Source organism: Trachurus japonicus, chromosome 5 (genome assembly GCF_045865225.1).
Source record: "Trachurus japonicus isolate A0001 chromosome 5, Traja_1.0".
Taxonomy (NCBI): domain Eukaryota; kingdom Metazoa; phylum Chordata; class Actinopteri; order Carangiformes; family Carangidae; genus Trachurus; species Trachurus japonicus.
In genome coordinates, this window is record NC_140911.1 from 23,902,307 (window position 1) to 23,923,529 (window position 21,223).

At 43.8% G+C, this 21,223-nt stretch overlaps 1 protein-coding gene across 3 annotated transcripts in view; it reads right to left on the minus strand.

Annotated features, from left to right (window-relative positions):
- The window catches only part of flnba (filamin B a), a 62,557-nt gene that overhangs the window by 12,366 nt on the left and 28,968 nt on the right, over window positions 1-21,223 (minus strand). For all 3 annotated transcript variants that reach the window (XM_085776841.1, XM_085776840.1, XM_085776839.1), the window contains exons 5-29: window positions 20,461-20,608; window positions 19,642-19,760; window positions 19,436-19,510; window positions 18,666-18,828; window positions 18,273-18,473; window positions 18,028-18,165; window positions 14,396-14,522; window positions 13,310-13,446; window positions 13,024-13,217; window positions 12,820-12,933; window positions 12,413-12,556; window positions 8,270-8,393; window positions 6,322-6,482; window positions 6,116-6,206; window positions 5,873-6,027; window positions 5,463-5,580; window positions 5,135-5,214; window positions 4,861-5,046; window positions 4,117-4,431; window positions 3,495-3,612; window positions 3,094-3,294; window positions 2,833-3,006; window positions 2,139-2,301; window positions 1,645-1,805; window positions 120-411 (exon numbers count right to left, since the gene is read on the minus strand). In XM_085776841.1, coding sequence (XP_085632967.1) covers window positions 120-411; window positions 1,645-1,805; window positions 2,139-2,301; window positions 2,833-3,006; window positions 3,094-3,294; window positions 3,495-3,612; window positions 4,117-4,431; window positions 4,861-5,046; window positions 5,135-5,214; window positions 5,463-5,580; window positions 5,873-6,027; window positions 6,116-6,206; window positions 6,322-6,482; window positions 8,270-8,393; window positions 12,413-12,556; window positions 12,820-12,933; window positions 13,024-13,217; window positions 13,310-13,446; window positions 14,396-14,522; window positions 18,028-18,165; window positions 18,273-18,473; window positions 18,666-18,828; window positions 19,436-19,510; window positions 19,642-19,760; window positions 20,461-20,608 — 3,899 coding nt within the window. The remainder of the gene's footprint in view (window positions 1-119; window positions 412-1,644; window positions 1,806-2,138; window positions 2,302-2,832; window positions 3,007-3,093; window positions 3,295-3,494; window positions 3,613-4,116; window positions 4,432-4,860; window positions 5,047-5,134; window positions 5,215-5,462; window positions 5,581-5,872; window positions 6,028-6,115; window positions 6,207-6,321; window positions 6,483-8,269; window positions 8,394-12,412; window positions 12,557-12,819; window positions 12,934-13,023; window positions 13,218-13,309; window positions 13,447-14,395; window positions 14,523-18,027; window positions 18,166-18,272; window positions 18,474-18,665; window positions 18,829-19,435; window positions 19,511-19,641; window positions 19,761-20,460; window positions 20,609-21,223) is intronic.

Consider the following 21,223-nt stretch of genomic DNA (forward strand, 5'->3'; position numbering starts at 1 on the left):
TGATCTCAGGGAAAACCACCGCCATGTGCCACGAGCAAGGCGCCCAAACCTACAACCTAGAAAAGCAACTGTGTCATCTACACCGTTAGCAAACCACAACTTAAATCCCTCCCGTGTACCTGTGGGGGACGTCGTCCTCTGCGTACTTGATGGCCACCGAGTACGGCCCCTCCACAGACGGCGTGTAGGACACGGTGTGAGTCCCGTCCCCGTTGTCCGTCACCTCCACGGGCTCGGCGACTCCTTTAGGTCCTGTGACGGCCACCGCCAGGGGAGCCACGCCAGCCTTCCTGCAGTCAACTGCAAAGGATTGTGGGATATTGCACCTGACTCCTGACCCCACGCCAGGTCCAGACACTTTGACCTTAGTGGAGTCGACCACGTCCTTCACCGGGACCTTGAATGGGCTTCCTAGTGAAAAAAGAAGGAGACCAAACGTTGGCTAAAAAGCTTCTGGGGTTGATTTACATTATAAATTTCATTTTGGGTGAAAATAAAAGCTCATTGCTCTTGTTCTCTGTCACTGACCTTTGTCTTTATGTGGTCACAGCAGCCTCACTATCTGCTTGTCTCTGCTACATTTATCCTGATTTCACACTTTCATGGAGCAGGACCACAAACCCACATCTGTGTGTGTGAAAGGTGTCGAACCAGAACTCACACTGAGCTTTTCCTGAGCAAAGTCAATTAAAACTGAGCTGCGGCTTTTTAACTTGTGCCAGTAACTTTGACCACATCTTAAAGGCATTAAACCGAAACACTTGGCACGTCTTTTATCAGCCAATAACACCAGCAACATCTTTTAAACATTAACTAGAAAGCATTTACCGCATCTTTTAACTCCACTGGTTGTTGACAGGCGGAAACAAGAGCGAAGCCAACAACAGAGTTGTAAAGGCATCGACGTTAAAGGTGAAATAAACAGACGCATGTGAGGACCATAAACAAACAGGTTTCTTTACACTTCTTTAGATGAAAAGGCCATGAATAGATAATAATAACACTATTTTTCTCAGATTAATTTGAGTTTTTTAAGTCATGTCTGCACCTGACTAAATACCAGTGTTATTGGTATCTTGTTTGTTACTTGTTTTTTTGTGCCTTTGTTTTTACTTCATCTTAAAGCAAGAGAAGAGCAACAGAGTTTCATTGTACGTCTTGTATAATGAGAATAAAAATTCATTCATTTAATATTTTTTATTAATTGGCTGCTGGACATGAGAATCTATCTATCTATCGATCATCCCTCCTAATCCAATCTGAACTAATCTATATTAAATATCTATTCATTTAATCATCCTGCATTTTTCTTACTTGCAACAACTCCCAACGATCAAAACCAGAAACCATATATTGTATTGCTCTGTGTTTTTTTTTCAATCCCACACAAACGGTCCTGGTGCTGGAAACACTCAAGAGCCAGATTGTAAAATAGTCTCCCACAGATGAACCATTTCTTCCTGTTTTAGCTACAACATTTTTACTCCTTCAGTGGGAACAAATTGACTTCAGTCTGACACACACTGTTGCTTTGGTCTTTTCATGAGATAAATAATATCCAGACAAATTATCCTTTACGATATTTTGGTGTTGGATCCATTGAAACGATCCTAAACCATCATAAACATAATATAACTTGCTCACCTGGGATGTGCTCTCCTCCGTAGGTGATGTTGACATCGTAGAGGCCTGGGGTGAGAGGGACGTACTCCACGCTGCAGCTGCCGTCTTTGTTGTCTTTACAGGACATCTTGGACTCTGACGGACCCTCCACAGTGATGCCGAGACCCCCGATACCTGCCCCTCTGTGAAAGGACAGCAGTGAGCCAGACTTTAAGACTGTTTTATGAAGACAGAGTTCTGCATCAACAGACACTCTTCTGTAAAAGGTCTGTTTTTAGATAGAGAAGAGATCAGTCTCAACAATTGAAAAATCAACTGTTTTATATTATATTATTGCACCTCATATTTTCAGGTATTTCAGGTAAGGTGCACTGAAGTACAGCTTTACTTACTTAACTACAAAGAGGAGACATAACACATAGTGACATAAAATACATGAAGATACATTTATAACAGCACTACTAAATGAAACATGATATGATATGATATCAAGCTCCACCCTCCAGCAGCTGTACCTGGTGATGATGTTGAAGTTGTTGGGTTTGTCCGTCAGGGCTTGTTGGAGCCCGGGGCCAGTGGCCACCACCCTGCTGGGGTCACATCCCTCCGACACAGACACCTTGAACGGACTCTTAGGAACCGGAGTGTCGTCGTACAGAACCTGAACACTGTGGACGCCTGAAGTACACACACACACAGACACACACACACGTGAGACGGACACCTAAACACAGTGTTCCTCCATCATCAGGGGTGGACAGTAACTAATTACTTTGACTAGAGGATTGTACTTGAGTGCATTTTCCAGTATCTTTACTGAGTTTACTCAACCATACGTGATTTACTTTTGACTTAATTCCTATGAAGTACTCTTACTTTGACTGTGAGTCATGTGTGAACCTGTCAGTGTCCTAACGATGCTGAATCAGATGAAAACGAGGTGAAGAACCTCTGTATTTAAAGGTTCAGAAATAAAGATTTATTTGGTTTTAATGTTTTCTGAGTTTAACACGACCAAACGTCATCCCTGTGTCACGTTTATTTAATTAAAGAGTTTAAAGTTTAAAGAAACAGCTCGTACTAGCTGCTGTTTTCATGATGTGGTTGGACAAATAAACGGTAATATAACATTCGCTTGTCTTGGCGTCATAAGACCAGGAGGGTCGGTCTACAGTCTGAGCTGTGGACACACAGGTGAAGGCGTGTTACCGTTCTCAAAGGGAGTGTACTCGACGCTGTATGTGCCGTCGGCCTTGTCGACGACCTGACAGTCCGTCAGTGCTCCAGACGGGTTCCTGACCTCCGCCCTCACATGGTCTCCTCCCCGCCGGCTCAGAGGACGGGCGTCCACCGTGAACTCTGTGGTGGCTTCTCTGAAAACAGCTGAAGACGAGAAGAGGTAGGAAGACGTTACAATCAATTCATTTAATAACATTGTAGAAGAGGTTTTCAGGCGGACTCATACTGCACCTTGTCCCTCCACCCCGGGTCCAAACACTTTGACCTTGGACGTGTCCACAGCAGGATCCACCATCACCTTAGCAGGGAAACCAGGGACCGTCTTTCCTCCATACTTGAGCAGCAGGGTGTACATGCCAGAGGTCAGAGGGACGTAGGTCACCGTGTAGGTCCCGTCCTTGTTGTCCACCACCTCCGTCTTAGCTTTCACACCTGGAACAACAGATTTTTACTTTTTTTTACAAGCCGCAGAACTGACGACTGTGAATGTACAAAGTGTCAGCTGTTTGTTTTGAGACGCTTCACAACTGGAGAAACGCAACCTCACTACTCTGAGCAGGATCTCAGGATAGACAGAAGACAACAGGATAATCAGACTGACAGGGCAGCGACACAACACGGTGTTGTGTTACCTGAGCCTGGTGCGGAGCCAGTGGGGCTGCTGGGGGCGGAGTCGAGCGCGGCCTCCAGGCTGAGTTGACCCGGTCCGGCCCGAGAACAGTCCACATTCACCACGCTGGTCTCTCCGACCTGCACAGACACAACAAGCTGCATCACACCTCATACGTTTTAGATTAGGAATCAGACATTTCCTCATGAATCCTGGCAGAGCGAGAGCAGATCTCATGTTTGGATGTCGACAGAGCCAGAGAGAGACTCACACTGCACTGACAATTTCCATTTCACACTTCTCTTTCAATTTTACATCCATCGCTAAATTTTAGGTGCATTTCAACAAAAGTGGTGAAATATGTGACTCAACGATGAGTAGTCGATGCAGAGGAAGATGACGTGATGAAATGATGTCATTAAAAGCAGCAACTGATGGAAAAACACAATGAATCACTGTGGGAACATTCGTTTCATATCTTAATCTGAGAAGGAGTCTCCTCACAGACAAATTCAGATTCTTTGTTTGAGCCAATCATCATTTACTGCCAAATTCATCCACAATGGCTGCTGACGATGAACTGGTTCAAACTGTTTAACCTTTATCTTCAGCTCTGCCCCCCGTCCGTCTCTCCTGATCCTCACCTTGCCTCTCTTCAGCCCCGACCCCGACGCCACCACCTTCGAGGGGTCGAAGGGCATCTGGATGTCGGCTCTGTATGGTGAGCCTGGGATGTGGACCTCCTCAAACAGGATGTTGACCAGGTAGTCTCCGGGCTCGGTGGGCAGGTAGGAGACGGAGCAGGTCCCGTCGCCGTTGTCCGAACATTCGATCTTGGCCTCGGTCGGCCCCTCCACCGTCAGCCCCAGGCCTCCGGTGCCGGCACCTTTGGTGTCGATGGTGAACTCTGCCTGGTTCCCGACCAAACCTCCCTTCAGCCCTGGACCAAACGCCTTCACCTAGACAGGAGAGGGGGGTAGGGATGATAACGGGACCATGTAGCCGCTTTCTCACTATTTATTATCTCAATTTCCATTGGAACTGTGAAATCAATTTATTCCAAATCAAGGTTTAATTCACTCGTTTTCTAAATCTGTTTTTTTCTGCTGATTTCAGGCGCAGAGCTATAAAACACTGAACATACAGACAAATCATAAACCTTTTATTTCTATTTTTGTAAACATTATTATGTGCTATTTATCATGTGTTTTATTCTGTTTATTTTCATGCTGGTCCTAGCAGTCTTTGCCAGTAAAACACTGTGGGTATAAAACATTGACTTTGTTGAACATCTCTGAATTAAAAGCCCCTCCTTTTCCAAAATAATGTTTTATTAATATAAATTGCAACACTTTTATTTACTCTCCACCTGAAGGATCAGACGTTACCTTGCTTGGGTCTGGAGGCAGCTGGGCCTCCACAGGGAAGGGGCTCCCGGGTACGGGGTGTCCATCGTAGGACACGTTGACAGCGTACACCCCCTCCTCTGTGGGGGTGTACCTGACCAGACTGACATCAGCTTTGCTTGGCTGAGGCTCCACCTTACAGGGAACTGCGCGCTGACTGGGACTCAGCTACAAACACACAAGAGACGCTCAGTTTCTATATCAATAAATGCTGCAAACTTTGACAGGACATTAACAGAGCATCTCTGTCACTCACCACTGCCACCTCCAGGTGGCCTTGACCTCCTGCACCCTTAGTGTCAATCATAAACTGCTGTTCCTGGTCGACCTCAACCCCTGAAATGAATAATTATCAATTTAATAATAATAATTTACAGATGAGACTTAATAGACTTTGAGTTGTATGGGGCCTTATCAGCACTAAATACTTCAGCTACTACTAAAAATAGTATAGAACATGATTCAGAAGTAAATGTGGAACTGCATTTGCTGATAAATACTTTAACATGTTGATGTGTTTAAGTTATTTTCCAGTTGTCTGGGAAACCAGCTGAGAGCAGAGGAAGACAGAGAAGACGTCTTACTTCCTTCCAGGTTGTCCACGGTGACCTTGCTGAGGTCCAGCGGAGCAGCGATCCCGACCTTGAACGGGCTCTTGGCGATGGGATCTCCTCCAAACTTCACCAGGATGGTCATCTCCCCCTGTCGACATGTGCGACACAGTTCAACAATTTGTCACGAGGCACAACTTGGTTTGTTTTTTGTGGTTTTTAATCATTTCTGTGCAGAGTTTGCTCATTTGTTCACAACTCTTCATTTTCATGTGACCACTTTGCAGCGATGAGCAGCACGGACACAGGTGTACAGGTGTGTATTTACAGATCTATGAACAGACACATGTTCAACACATCTGTTGTTCAACCTCATGACTGATACTTATGTGATTTACAGGTGAGTGAGTGATGCAGCTCATCACTCAGGTGGGTTGACGTACCTGTTGTACAGGTGTGTATTTGACAGTCTGAGAGTAGTCGTAGTTGTCGATGATGTCAAAGTCTTTGACGGTGGAGGAGAAGGAGACGTCCAGTGGCGCTTTACCAGCTCCTTTAGTCAACACGGTGAAGTGAGTGGGCTTCCCGCTCTCCACACCTGGACAGAAAGAGAGAGAAAGAGGTTCAGAGTGCAACAGGTAAAGAACAAGTGTGTGTGTGTGTGTGTGTGTGTGTGTGTTTCTCACCAGTGCGAGCCAGTCCAGGACCCTCTGCTTTAACCTTGGATGCATCATGGGAAGGCTCAACTTTGATGGTGAAGGGGCTCTGAGGAACTTCCTGTGTGAAACATGCACAGTGGAACTCACCAGATGGTAGTTGTTTAAACTTCTCACTGTGTGTTAGTTTGTGTGTGTGTGTGTGTGTGAGAGAGAGAGTGAGTGTGAGACTGTACTTTGTCAGTGAACAGGACTTTGACGACAAGTCTTCCTGCAGCAGGAGGGATGTATTTCACGGTGAACGTGTCATTGGCGTTGGGGATAATGTCGAAATCCACATCAGCCTCTTTGTCACCGACCATGTTGGCGTCGCACTTGATGCCCACGCTGACATCACCTGAACCAGAAAACACACACACACGAAAGAGAGTTAGGAAAGCTCACTATAGTGATAAATTCTTCTTGAGTGCAGAAAACTGTCGGGACACAAGGGGGCGCTAGACTGTTTTTGCTTCCTGCTGCTCGATCATTTCATCTATTCATGTCAGGGACACTTTGGCCTTTGGATTTTTCACTGACACGAGCTCCAGTGTAAACAGTGAACTAACCATTCAGCACGACCTGCATTCCCTGCAGCACGACTGAGCCATCAATCACAGCTCAGGAAATCAGAGTACGAGAGGAATGAGACCTGAAACTGACAACGGGGCCAACAGAGTCAGATTCTTAGTGGGGGGGAAACCACCAACTTTTACCCTTTACTAGTTTCCTTTTTTATTGCCAAGTAAATCTGACAGGGCCTCGTGGTAAACTGGCCAAATGGCCTCAGGGGGGCCACAAAAAGACATAAAACAACCAGAGACACATAAAAGCAACACAATAAGACACTAAATAAACTCCTCCGAGACATAAAAGGACTGGATGGAGGCACAAAACTACTACATTGCAGTGACCCTGCTGTGTAGAGCCGGCAAAGGAGGCCCTTCTACATGTCTATACCCAGGGGCCCAATGACCCAATGTGTTGAGAATCTGATGTTAAATGAAGTGGGTGTTTCTGCAGCAGTCATTTGAGAAGTTTCAGTGAACATTTTTTTGTTTTACTGAAGTTTTATTGAACATATAGATGGTAATATAGAGGAGATGGTCATACACTTACACCTGTTTTAACTATTTTACATCTGCTTCAGACTCTCTTTTTAGTTCTGTGGATCAGAATCAGATGCTTTATTGATCCCCAGGATGACATGTGTAAGTTACAATTGCTCCCCCAGCAAATAATAGAGATAAAAGCTATTGTTCACCTTCTTTACTTCCAACAGGTTAGATAAGAAGGTAAGAAGTCTGTCAAGAAGTATAGTCATCTCCAGCTGGTTTCATGTACATGACACTGAGTTACAACAACTCACTATGCAGCACTTGTTTAATCTTAACCACCAAAGCCCTTTATCCAGTCACCCAATCATACAGCGCTTTTCTCTACACATCACTAAAACATTGGGGGCAATATGGGGTCCAGTGTTTCCAGTACCCTCCCCAAGGACACATTGCTATGTGACCTGAGAGCTGGGGATCAAACCATCGACTTTCTGAGTAGTGGACGACCTACTCTACCTCCCCAAACACAGTCACCCTGAGCTCAGTGAACTTCAGCGGCCTCCTGAATCCATGAGGATCCACACAGGTTTCACGGCAAAGTGAGGTCTGCCCAGTGTTAGTGCGACGTTCCTTGTAGAGTGAATACAGACAGAGTGTGGTTTGTTCATGGTGTGCGCAGGTACTGTAGATGATGAAATGTGTGTTGCTCTGCTCAGGAAAGTCAAAGCGATGAATTTCCTGTCAGGATGTTTCTGTCTTGAGATCATTGCCAGGACATACCAGTATTTGTGTGTGTATGTGTGTGTGTGTGTGTGTGTGTTGTAATCATTCCCAGACAATACAAAAGGTGGGTGTTTGTGTATTCGTAGCAGTGTGTGTAGAGTGTGTAGACTTCAGTGTGTAATTCTTTTGTGTGTTGTTCTGACAGATGGAAACTGCTGTCACACCAAATAAAACAGTCTGTGGGGATTTCCTGCTGTAATTGTTACCCTGTGTGTGGTTGTGTGTGTGTGTATGTGCGCGTGCATGTGTGTGGTCGTGTGTGATTGTGTGTGTGTGTGTGTGTGTGTGTGTGTGTGTGTGTTACCGTCTCCAGCTCCTGAACAGTCCACAGTGAAGTGTGTAGGCTCATTAGCCTTTAGTCCAGTTCTCTCCACCCCGGGACCGAACACCTTCACCATGTCAGGGTGGCTGCCTTTACCCACGGTCACCTATGAACACCAACAGGAAATGACATCTTAATTTGACAGGACATTTAGGAATGTTTCTCTATTAATTCATCAGTTTTTTAGTATTTTTCGAAATCATTTTTTTTTAGAATGAACACTTAATACGGTGTCCCACAGGGCTCTGCCCTGGGGCCACTACTTTTCAGTCTCTATCCATTACATACAGGGTTTCCACACACAGGAAAAAAAATCTGGAGTCCCTGTGGTACCAGGCCTGTGTTGCTGTAGTTTAACACAGTGAACAAAAAATACTCGTAATCAGAAATTGTAAGAATGCTGCTGACCAGTGTTTTTGCTACACTGATAACATGAACAGCAGCAAGAGATTACGTGTTAACAAATCAGAGATCTCATTGAAATTTCATGTAAATAAGAATACAATTAATTTTAAATTAATGAGTTGGACAGTCACAAAATGTTTTTGGTGTGACATATTTATCATAGATAGCACACATACAGCTATATTGTAGGTTAATGGTGAGGGTGATATTGCGGGTCAGTGTGATATGTTTAGTCAGAGTGAAATCTTTCCTGTGTGTGAGTGCTGGTAAACATTATAGACACTCATGTTTCTTTTATCTAATTCAGACTCTGAAAAACAGATCAGAGCTTCATGCCTATCTACTTCTGTATTTTCATTGTTGCCAAGTTTGAAATATGTATCAGTGTCAATTTTATATTCCAAATTCTGGTTGGTCCTATGAAGTGAAATAAAAATTTCGCTCAAACTGTAATTACCTGTATGTGAAATACATTCCCAAATAGTTTTTTTAGGTGAAAATGGAGAAAATGAACCAAACAACACAGTAAAACATTTAAATGAGATGTGAGAATTTATTTTAAAACCAATCTAACTCTAACAATTCTGAAAATTTAGTATGATTAAATGGATTTTAGTACAGCTGATGATCGAAGGTGCGTTTCAGTCAACATGTTAGTTACAAACACATTCATGCTTGTTAGAATTAGGTTTTGCCAACAGAGGTTCAGTTTCTCTACAATTGAAAACAAACTGCAGTTACATTTTGATTTTTATCACAGCAGATTTCACTGACAGTCAGGGTCACGAGACAGTGGACACATGTCCAGCTCCACTTTCTAAAATCCCTGCTGTGATCGGATCATGGCTACAAATTTTACAAATTATAGTTAAGCACCCCGCAACTCCTGTGAATCTGAAGTGAAAATCCAGTGATGTCATTTTCTGCATGAATAATGTGACCATAAATAAAAGAGAAAAAAAGTGAAATTAATTTGAATCTCACATATTTTTTTGCCTTAATCACACACAACAAAAGGAACACAAATGTCTCTGACTGTTAAATTATCCTCTCAACTCAGATCCCATATTAAACAAATCTGAAAATAAGGCAGCATTGTCTTAGTTCTGTTCTTTCTGGCAGAATTTATCATAATGAACAACTTGATTATTTGCTGGACTTTGTATCACTATGCTCCCTAAATGTATGTACATATAGAGGAAATACAAAACTTTCCATCACTCCTTTGTTTCAGCTTTAAAGCCGGAGTGAGAGTGGGTGCCAGGCAGCCTGCAGGCCGCTGCAGCTCACAACTAGCCTGTTGGATCATCACAGTGACATCAGCTCCAAACCTGAAGCTTTTCAGACAATTAAAAAAACTCCCCTGAACCAGATGAAATGATCTGTGGAGCCGTGTGAAGTTCGTCACCAGCCACAAAGAGCCAGACGAAGCACATTGTCTTGCTCAGACTTTAAATATGGTCAAGACGTTTCCAGGCTTAAAGACTCAGGAAACAAATTTCTTCTGTTATTTTCCTTGGATCATGCCACAACATTCGGACTTTGTACCTCTGTCGTATTATAGCACAACAACAGGAATGTCTTTGTTAACTCCTGTTGGCATCGTTGTAAATTCCTGAGCAAACGTGTCTGCAAATACATGCAAGGCCTGCGGGCAGTTTCTCATGAGACTTATTTACCCCGAGGGTGAAACTATACACGACTTAAAACAACAACCGGGGAAGACAACTGATAAACAAGACAATGAAATAACAGTAATTACGACTGTAAATCTCTCAGACTGTGACAGTGCAGTTGGAGTCTGGAAAATGAAAACCGTTTCACCCTGTATCAGTTTGTTTCTGTCGTTTCATTCCACCCCTAATCAGATGATTGTAAATGAGGATGCAGAGGTCAAAGGTCACTGCAACTCTGACCTAAGGAAATAATAACATGATGTGTGACACTGTAATGTGCTACGTGTTCATGTTTCTACTTCTACATGAAATAGACACAAAGTGAAAAGGTTTTCATTCAACAGGAGCAAAATTACCTCACAACAACTATAAATCATGAGCTGTAAAGATGATGGCAGGGCTTCACTTGTCTGAACCTCTCACATCTCCCAACTTGTAGGGTTGTAAATTATGACAAGATCATTCTCAGTGTTTCATAACGGATCTGAGGAGGTGTCGTATCAACCAGGAGGAGTCACTAGAGCAGGAACACTATCTGACATTGCACCACAACCACGATGAGTGTGTTGATGTGACGTCAAAGTCAGAGGATTATCCTGCATTAAAGACAACTCACAACTTGGAAAAATGAATTAAACGGTGCCAAACTTGGAAATGACAGGTTGGATATTCAGGTATCATCTGAGAGCTCCAGTCAGTGACAGCAATAAAACATTATTTTATTTTAACAGAGAGATCAGTGCAGAGCATCTTCAAACATGCTGACAGAGATGTCTGAACAAATGTTTCTTTGTGTCACACAAGACTTTTTTTTTAATTTTATCTTTATTCTTAACTCTTTAACCAGGATCTGTAGCATTTGGATCAAGTAGATCATGAAAAATTAGGTGTGGCCAGTGTGAGAGGCATATTAAATCAATATTTAAGTTAATATAATGATCAGACTCCATATTGGTTGATATCAACTATTTTATCAAAATATTCTAATATCTATATATGTATATTATTTATATAGTTTTAGGAGCAATTCAATTTATAACACAAGTTTATAGTTTGGATCAGAGAGGTTCAGATTAGTGAGATTTAAAACGCACAAAAATCAAAGAGAATAACAGTGAATGACACAGTAGTTACAGTAAAGGACAGATTTGTTAGTGTACACAATGATTAAATCATCTAAAGTTACATAAAACTTTAGTTAAGAAATCAAAGTGAATAATCGATCTGAATAGTGAGGCACTAGTCGACACCAAGGAGCACACAGACATACAGAGGTTACAGTTTGTGTTGTTAATGAGACACATGTAAACTACATATAAAAAGTTAAAAAATTAATAGAAAATACAAGAAGGTTGAGTTAAACATGCTTTTGCAAATGCATTTTTTTTGATCATGTAGTGACAGTTATTGTTTCAATCAACACAAAATATTCTGATATTAGTATCAGCAAACAAACACACACGCAAAATGATGTCGTACCTGACAAATTAGACATCTGATGTTGTCCCCATTTAAATAGCACATTTATAAAACTTTGTTGTGGTGATTTAAGTCTTTAACTTTCTTGTTGCATTTCCAATTGAATCATTGGAAATGCAACAAGAAAGTTAAAGTTAAAGTTAAAGTGTTAAAGTGTTTTCTGGTGAATTATAGATTTATCAAATTATTATCAAACTTTTTCACTTTTTATACATTTTTTTTACTGGCTTGAACATTTTGGGGTGTTTTCTGCACATACCAATTTTCTTTTTTAATTGTGTGTTTTCTCTGTGCGGCTAAACTAGCTACTGAACCTCTCCTCAATGTATGTGATGATGATCAGAGGCTTCCTAGTTTTAGTTTTCACTTCACTATGCTTTGAATTCACCACATTTAATTTCTGCTCTGACTTCAGCGTCTCTGACTGGACGACACTGATGTTCTCTGTTTTGACTGAAGTTACTGTTTGAACAACTTTAGCTTCAGTTTCCAACTTGACCGGAGCCCCAGATCTGGGTGGGACATCCCTTTCTGTAGTGACACAGTGCTGTGATTGGCTGCTTACCCTGAAGGGGCTGTTGGGGACGCTAACTCCTCCCCAGGCGACGGCCACGGTGTGCTTGAGCGGGGAGGCAGGTGTGTAGGAGCAGGAGTACAGGCCCTCGCTTTTACTCTTCACCCTCACCTCCACAGGGAGTCCCTCTGCGTCCTGGCCCACACACAGAAGGACAGTCAGTTAGGTCAGTCAGAATACAGAAAATTATTACATTTCTAAAAAAAAAAAAGCTCCTGCAAATCAAAAGACATTTTTAGAGCAGTTAGTTGAATAAAATTAGATTCCAGACTAATCGTTTTAATCAATAAAAAGCCAGATTTGCACCTTTAGTTTGTTTGTGTCACATCCCCTTTGTATGACACACGGAGCTACAGACGCACAAGGAGGTTGAAATGTGAGCAGTGACTCCGACCTACCTGAGCCATGATCTTCAGAGGTCCTTTCCCAGCATTCTTTGCATCGACAGTGAACTCGGCCGGCTGGTTGACCAGGCAGCCACTCTTCTCCAGCCCCGGCCCGTACGCCTTGACCTGCAACCAGGAAACCAGGAAGTTAAGGTGACCTGCTGGGTTTTTGTGCGTCAGGTGTGTGAACTGGGCTTCAGAGGGCAAGTCGCTCACCTTTTCTGAGTCGCTGGCATTGTTGTCAGGGACGATGAACGCCATGAAGGGGCTGTGCTCAATGTCCTCCTCGTCACAGGTGACGTGGATGGCGTATTCACCGGCTTCTGTCGGCCAGTAACGCACATCACACGACCCGTCGTTCTGGTCCTCGCACTCGATTTTAGCCTGAGACGGCCCCTCGATGGCGAAACCTGGGGAGACAGCGGGTCGGATCAGACCGGGCCTAGAGGAGGGAGGAGGCTGACGGCGCCAAGAAGACGTCTAACGGCGATCAAAGACTCACCCAGCACTCCCACGTCAGTGCCAATGGACTCCACTACAAAGGCAGCAGGTTTACCCACAATGCCTCCCTCCAAGCCGGGACCCCAGGCCCTGATCTGCTGAGGCCCCGCCTCCGGGCCGACAGCGACCTCGAATGGACTGAGAAACAGAATATGAGAGAGAGAGAGACAGAGAGAGAGAGAGTGTGTCAACGTGAGTGAAACCACACAGACTGTGTGTGTGTGTGTGTGTGTGTGTGTGTGTGTGTGTGTAGGGGACGTAAGCAACACCGCACAGCATGAGCTCACCCATGAGGCTGTCAACACATTTACCCATACACACACACACTGTAATCCAATCTTCAGCATTTACTGGCTGATTTATAGTTTGGATCCTCATTACACACACTCACTCACACACTTTAACTGCTATGTTTGTGGGGAACCATTAACCCTATCTGAGTCATCACAGCTAAATGTCCCGTCCCACCCTGAACTCTGACCTTCACCCTGTTTAAGCCTTGGCTCTTCGTCTTTTGGCAGAAATGTTGTCACACACGGACCCATTAGAGAGAGACAGACTCTCACTGGTGACGAGGTCCAGAAATCATCATTTACTGAATTATTCTCTGGGCACAGAGAGAAAAGAGTTTCCCGTGTTGTTACTGTAGCTTCTCCAAAACCCCCCGAGGAGCTGAAGTCAGATTCTTCACTGTGGGAACGTTCAGACCTGTACGACCTGGGACAGAGCCTGGACCACCACTGAACCACTTACCGACACAGTTGTGTACACAGGTACTTCCTTTACATGTACGCGTCAGATCCATGATTTGTTCTCGTATCGAAAAAAATGACCTCAGCACATGAGTTTGTCTCGTCGCCAAATTCGCATTAGTCGGTTTCTCTGCTCCGAGATGTGGGAACTCCCTGCTCTGACGCTGTTACTAATATCCGCACAACAGACCACAACAATCTGCTGCACGGAGAAGTGACACAGAGAAGGCCCAGACTACAACCCCTCATCCCCCCGTGTCTCCAACCATTCAGATCGGATGAGGTCATGTGCTGAGGTAATGCCTTAAAACACACACACGCAGTTAACAGCTCACCTCTTGGGGATGTGCTGACCCCCCCAGGTGATGGAGACGGTGAATTTGCCAGGACCACTGGGATAATACTCGTAGGAGAACACACCGTCCTGACTGGAGATCTGCTTCACTGGCTCCTCGATGCCTTCTGAACACACACACACAAGAAAATTAATGTTATTTAGAAAATCCAAGGTCCTGTGATAGCCACTCATCAGGATTTAATGGAGTTAAATAATAACATTATCAGAGCTCATTGTGGCTCATATGGGACTAAAAGGTCAGAAATGTATCTGGATGTAGTTAGATCTTAAAATCTACTCAGTGTAAATCTCAGTGTAAAGAAGTTCTGGTTGTGGTTCTGGCTAAAAGCCCGGAGCCTGAGCTCTGTGCGGTCCTGACGTCACCTCCAAGCTTGACTCGCTTCAGTGGCTCCAATGACTCAATGAAATCTCTCATTTCAAACATCTTTAATCTGCCTCTCAGGTTCTTCAACCCAGTGCCGAGGCGCTATTGTTATACTGCGTGTTTCTCCTTCTTCCTATTCATCTTCCGTACCAAATTTCGATTCGCTACTCCTCCTACAGTTTTGAGAGGACTCAAGTGGGATGTTTTGATTTTTCTTGACAAAAAAAACAATATCAGAAGAACTTTGACATTCTGATATCTCTGTAGTTTATCAACTATTTCAGTGATATCGCTCCAACACATTTGTGTGAAACACAACCGCCACCCACCCACACACAACTGATTCTCAATCAGTGATGACTAAGCAGATAAAATCACCATGGCATCCCACCAGCAACAAGGTGACGTGGACAGGATGCACTGCTGCAACATGAAGGGGAAAGCTGCTGGTTATCAATTTACAGTAGGTTTAACACTGAAACCATCACAGACAGACTTGCTCCACCTGTTTCAAGTTTCATAAGTCACATAACCTACACAGGAGAGTATCGGCCTGTGTGGACTGATCCAACAGATGAGCTATTGTTGCTTAACTTGCTGAAGAAGTTCATACTGGTTTGTTGCGTATTTGACAGCAAAAAGGGGAACAACACAAAATTTGGCAGATGGCCATAATGTTATGCCCCCCCCTCAACAAATACAAATTCCGGATGCTTTGCACACCCCTAATTGCTAGTATTAGTGCATACTACTAAAACATTGATTGAGAATCGCATATAAGACCCAAATGACACGTTAAATAATAGGCCTACTGATAGCAATATACAGCACTTAAATGCAATTTTTACTTGCTTGGCTGGTAAATTATCTGCCTGGCTGGTAAAAAAAATTCACTTACCAGCCTGAAAAAGTTAGTTTTGGACCCTGATTGGAAGCTTACTCTTTTGGCGATCTAAGGTGGGCTCAGGTCAATTATATCTTTTTGAGAGAGTTTTCAATCCAGCCATGAAGTGCAGAGTTTTTTTCAGGAACGTCGTAGCATAGGTAAATCCACCGTGATAACTACGTGATAGTGATTAAAAATTGCATTTTGTGATTCAAATTGAAATTCAATTTCCGTTCTTTGGAACACCCCCACATTTAAAATCACTGCTCCACCCCTGGGTAGAAGGCTGCACTAGCAAACTATTGGCGCATTTCCACTAGCACGGCTCGGCTCGATACGGCTCGGCACGGCACGGCTCGGCTCGGTTTGGTTGTGTTTCCATTACAACTGAGTATCACTAGTGCCGCCGTGACGTCATTTACACGGCGCCGAGCAACGCTCTAAACTCTGTAAATATATAACTTTAGCAACATTTGAAACATTTTCAGGCGAGAAAGTAGTCGTTTAGATCCCCAACGTGTTGAAAAACTGACAAAATACCAGCTGTTTACAATTTTGTTTCAACGAAGTCGGCGTTACTAAAGCTAGCCGTAGTGAGCAACGCACTTCCGGTTATTTTCACAAAATAAAACACCTGTTGCCTTTTATCATAAGGAAAGCCATTACGATAGAACTGGTGCTTTTACTTTGTAAACAGGAAGTGAACCTACCCTCGCTGTAGCTAGCTTTAAACCGCCGTTTTGACTGCTCTCGTCCCCATAACGGCATTTAATTTTCAATATGCCTTACCGGAGAGTCTTGCCAGCTCCGAGATCGGCCTGGTTCATTGTAAAACATTTATTTATTGATGTAAATGTGGTGTTTTCTGTGCGTACAGAACCCAAGGCAGTGCTGCTCTTCTTTCTAACCACAAACAAACTGCTGCTACAGCCACAATTGTTAGATTTCATCAATGAGACCAACATTTAAGAGTTTAACCAGCCGGTGGTAAACCTCTAAAAAGCCATCGGGGAAGTTAATTAGCGGTCTGTTCTCCTCGGGGTGACGGTGGTAGGCTGGCCGGCGGAGCACGTCAGGAGCCGGGCTGCTGCCTCTGTGATGTCGCGGTCGCTGCTCGGACCTGGAGCTTCACTTCTCCGAAAAACATTGGGGCAAACTTCTAAACAGCCGTCGTTTGGATAAACTAACCGCACATGGGGATCTAAACAGTTACTTTCTCGCATGAAAAAATATTAAAACTTAATAAAGTCACGTAATAACAGAGCCAGTCTAAATATTAGAAATTCTCTGGTAATAACAGCTTCAGCAGGAACATTTCTGTTGTCGGTCGTCGAGTGGTTATGTCGCTTCCAGTGACGACACTCATCGGCCAATAGAGAGCCTAAGCGGAAGCAGGAAGTAACGGTCACCATGGGACCTCAACTCTGAAAAACTCGCCATTCAAATGAACGGGACGGAAAATTTTATTTCGTGATCCGTTTGAATTGTGCCATGAGAAAAAAATATGTCCTCTACCTGTTTAAAACATCACGTTTCATCCCGAGAAATCAGCCGTTTGTTGTAAAGCTATTGTCGAATAAAATTCAGAAGAATCTGTAAGCAGAAAGACTACAAGTCGCGTAGGTGACGTCACACACCAATTGCCGCCCTTTCCCGTGTCAGTTGGTGACGTATTTTTTGTGGGACACAGATTTGTAGTCCGTAGAGCGGTCTTCACACAAAATACATTCTTCTGTTGCCGTTTTATGATAAACGGCTGATTTCTCGGCATGAAACGTGATGTTTTAAACAGGTAGAGGACATATTTTTTTCTCATGGCGCAATTCAATCGGATCACAAAATAACATTTTCAGTCTCATTCATTTGAATGGCGAGTTTTTCAGAGTTGAGGTCCCATGGCGCCGTTACTTCCTGCTTCCGCTTAGGCTCTCTATCAGTGGAAGGCAGTCGGCTGACGTCACGTTTTAGTAACGCTTCGGCTCGCTTGGAACCAGGGCTGAGGTGATACCAAAACTGTACCCGGTTGCAGGTACTGCGTGCTAGTGGAAACACGCAATAGCGCGCCGAGCCGTGCCGTACCGAGCCGAACCGTGCTAGTGGAAATGCGCCAATAGAGATACATAAATATTTCTATTTTACCCACCATTAAGGATTTTCAAATTACAACAACCATTTTAAGTTACATTAAATTGTGTGCCCCTTTGTGTTGAGTTTAGTAGTGGAGTTCAATTTCATGGGGGGGTATTTCTACCCCTGCCCCTCACCACTCTGTTGACAGCGGTAGGTGAAGGCGTACGGATGACGGATTGGATTGGGCCTTAATGATTGTGTAACAGCTACAGTGTGAACGTGCACTTACTGGGTCCTTTGATGAGCACCTTCAGGTCTCCGCTGCCTGCTGTCCTGGTGTCCACCTTGAAGTCTCCCACCTGTTTCACCCTCAGACCCGACGGCTGAAGCCCCCGGCCCGTTGCTCTGCACGCCCCCGGCATGCAGGCTGAGCGGAAACACAACAACGATGATGAGTTCATGTGTGGTGGTGGTCATCAAACTCATGAGTCCATTAGAACAAGTTAGTGATGTAGTGAAGCTGAGACCACTCACCAGGCCCGACGTCTACGCTGAAGGGGCTCTTGGGGACCCCCACCCCTCCAAAGGTCACGGTAATCGCATGCGGTCCGGCCTGGGTGGGCCGGTAGGTGCAGCGGTACGTGCTGTCGCCTTTATCCTCCATCATCACCTCCACGCTGTTCTGGCGGCCCTGAGGGTCTCTGATCATGGCCGTCACGTCACCTGTACCGGCTCCTGCAGAGGAGACGTCGACAAGACGACAGTGAAGACCCCTCTGCCGTGCATGTGTACACACTAACTAACAGGTGTGTGTGTTGTGAGGCCGTCTGTGTGTGTTGCAGTATCGCCGTCACAGACGGTTTGTCAGTCTGTGGTTGTGACATCACGTCTGTAATAAACAAACTCTGCGCCTCTGACGTCTCTGACCTGCAGTGTAGATGTCAAAGTAGGTGGGTTTGTTCGCGATGTTGCCCACAGGTTCAATTCCCAGGCCCTTGACTGTAACTTTGGAGGCGTCGCCCAGCGCTTTGTCCACATCCACCTCAAATGGACTTTTGGGGATCTCCTGGCCTGCAAACAACACCGTCACCTTGGACACAGAAACAACAGATTAGACGCTCTAAACCATGTTATTGTCCCTTTCAAAATAAAACAATAAAACAACAGTGTCCACAAGGACATGTTTATACCATATAATTCCCAAAGGATTTAAACTGTACTACAGAGCAAGTTCAACATACCTAGAAAAGAATGTAGTTATCTGGGTTAACTGAGCATAACATTTGTTGTCCCGAGGCCTCGTTGTAAAGTTTTTATTTTGTCCCTGTCAGCCTGAAGGAATGATGCCTCTGTTTTTCTAGGGATCCGATTGGTCGGTAGTTTGGTTGTCAACAGGTTTTGATCTGATCCTCTGAAGTTAACCTGTTCTGGACCAGGTGAGGAGTCAGTTACCATGGTGAGTTTTCCCAGTGATAAGTGAACCACGGTCTTAGGACTGAAAACCCAAAGTTAAAGCTAAAGTTACCTTGGTAACGTTAAAACCTACTTCTTAGTACTGAGCTTTGGTCTTAAAGTTACAGATGAAATCATCAATTCTCCTCTGCTACTGTATATATATATATATATATATATATATATATAATAAATGCATGTGATTATTTTATATTTTACATGAGAAGAGAGGAACAGAAATTCACCTTGTGAGGTCCCACGACTTGAGGAATGTAGGTGACGCTGTACGTTTTCTTGCCCTCGTTAAGCTCCGCCTTAAGCTGATCAACAAGACACAGAGATGGACACATGTTTCAGAGTTTCTTTTTTATGAGTTGAGTATTCAGATATGATTAAAACATGTATAAAATCAATGCAGGTCTGTCTGCGAAGGAGGAAGGGTGGTTTGTACCTCCTCTCTGGTGCCGTCTGGATGATCCAGGTAGATGGTGACCTGACCCTGACCTGCACTGAACGTGTCGACCGTGAACACAGCAGGACGCAGCACTCTGTTGCCTGTTGGTTCAATACCTGCACAATAAAAAAAACAGACGGTTAATTCAAATTATAAATAATCAGTTTGAACCAGCTGCACATTTAATCCAGATTAAAAACCTGGGTGCAAACAAATTAGTAGTGAGAGAGAAAACTTGAGATTCACCGTGTAAACAGATGAAAACAGAGTCTGTTGTCTTTACTTTGATGAGATGAGATATCCAACTCATAATTCTGTTTTCTCATAGTGCTTAGTGTGTGTGTGGTGTCCTGTTGCCTCTGTACATGTAACCATTTCCAGGTATTTCCTCCTCAGGGTTGTAGTCCACGTTGGAGAACGAGTAATGACCTTACCAGTGTGTGTGTGTGTGTGTGTGTGTGTGTGTGTGTGTGTGTGTGTGTGTGTGTGTGTGTGTGTGTGTGTGTGTGTGTGTGGACCATTGTTCAAACTAACAGCTGCCGACTTCCTCACATTGTCAGACAGACCAGTGTTTCCAGTGTGACCATCCACCACCAACACAAATTGGGAACAACAGGTCAGAAACAGAAGCTCCTGTGTTTTCCAGACACCTTTTACAGAATAATCAGTGTTTGTTTATCATTTTTGCTTGTTGTGCTGTGTCTGTGTGTGTGTGTGTCGTTATTTACTGTTACAGCAACTGAATCTTTTTATAAAGTTAATCTGATTTCATTTGAGATGACTGAAGAGTTTTTCTTAGTGTGTGTGTGTGTGTACCTGGTCCATATGCGCGGGCCTTCTTGGGGTTGAGTTTGGGTTTGAGTGGAGCTCCAGGCTTCAGTTTGGCTTTGGGGAACTGAGACAGGTAAGTCATCACTGACTGTTCATCCACACTGGGGTCGATGATCTCCTCCGGGGCGATCACCTACACACATACACAAATGCACACACATGCACAAAATTAACGTGTGTTTTAAATAAAACTGTTCTCCACCTGAATATACCCAAATCATCTTTTAATAGCTCTGGGTGAAATCAATAATTTGATTTACACATTACAATTAGCATGATTGCAAAAACCCCTGAAATATTGTGGCGGGATGATGGAGGGTTACATATAAACATCATATAAACTATCTTCCACCTGCCTGCAACGTCGACATGATAAATGCATCAGTTACAAAGAGAAATCGTCCTTTTTCCTCAAACTGCTTTATGAAAACTTTGCCATACACTCCAATAACTCCGTCACAGGCAGAACCACAGACATCATTCTCCTTCTTTGTCAAAACTTGGCATCTCTACCCACAGTGCAACTCAACTGCCGATAGTTCAATCTGAGTTTGAGGTGTGTTGAACGAGTAGTCTCAGACAGAAACAAGGAGTGTGCTACGAGGTGGTAAACTTTTCAAACACTTCCAGATGTTTTCAATTTCACCCTTTATGCAGCTCCTTGTGCACTCACAACAGATTAAAAAAAACAAAAAAAAACTTTATTCATATATGTAGCAGCAAGAAAATACCTAAATGAGACGCTCAG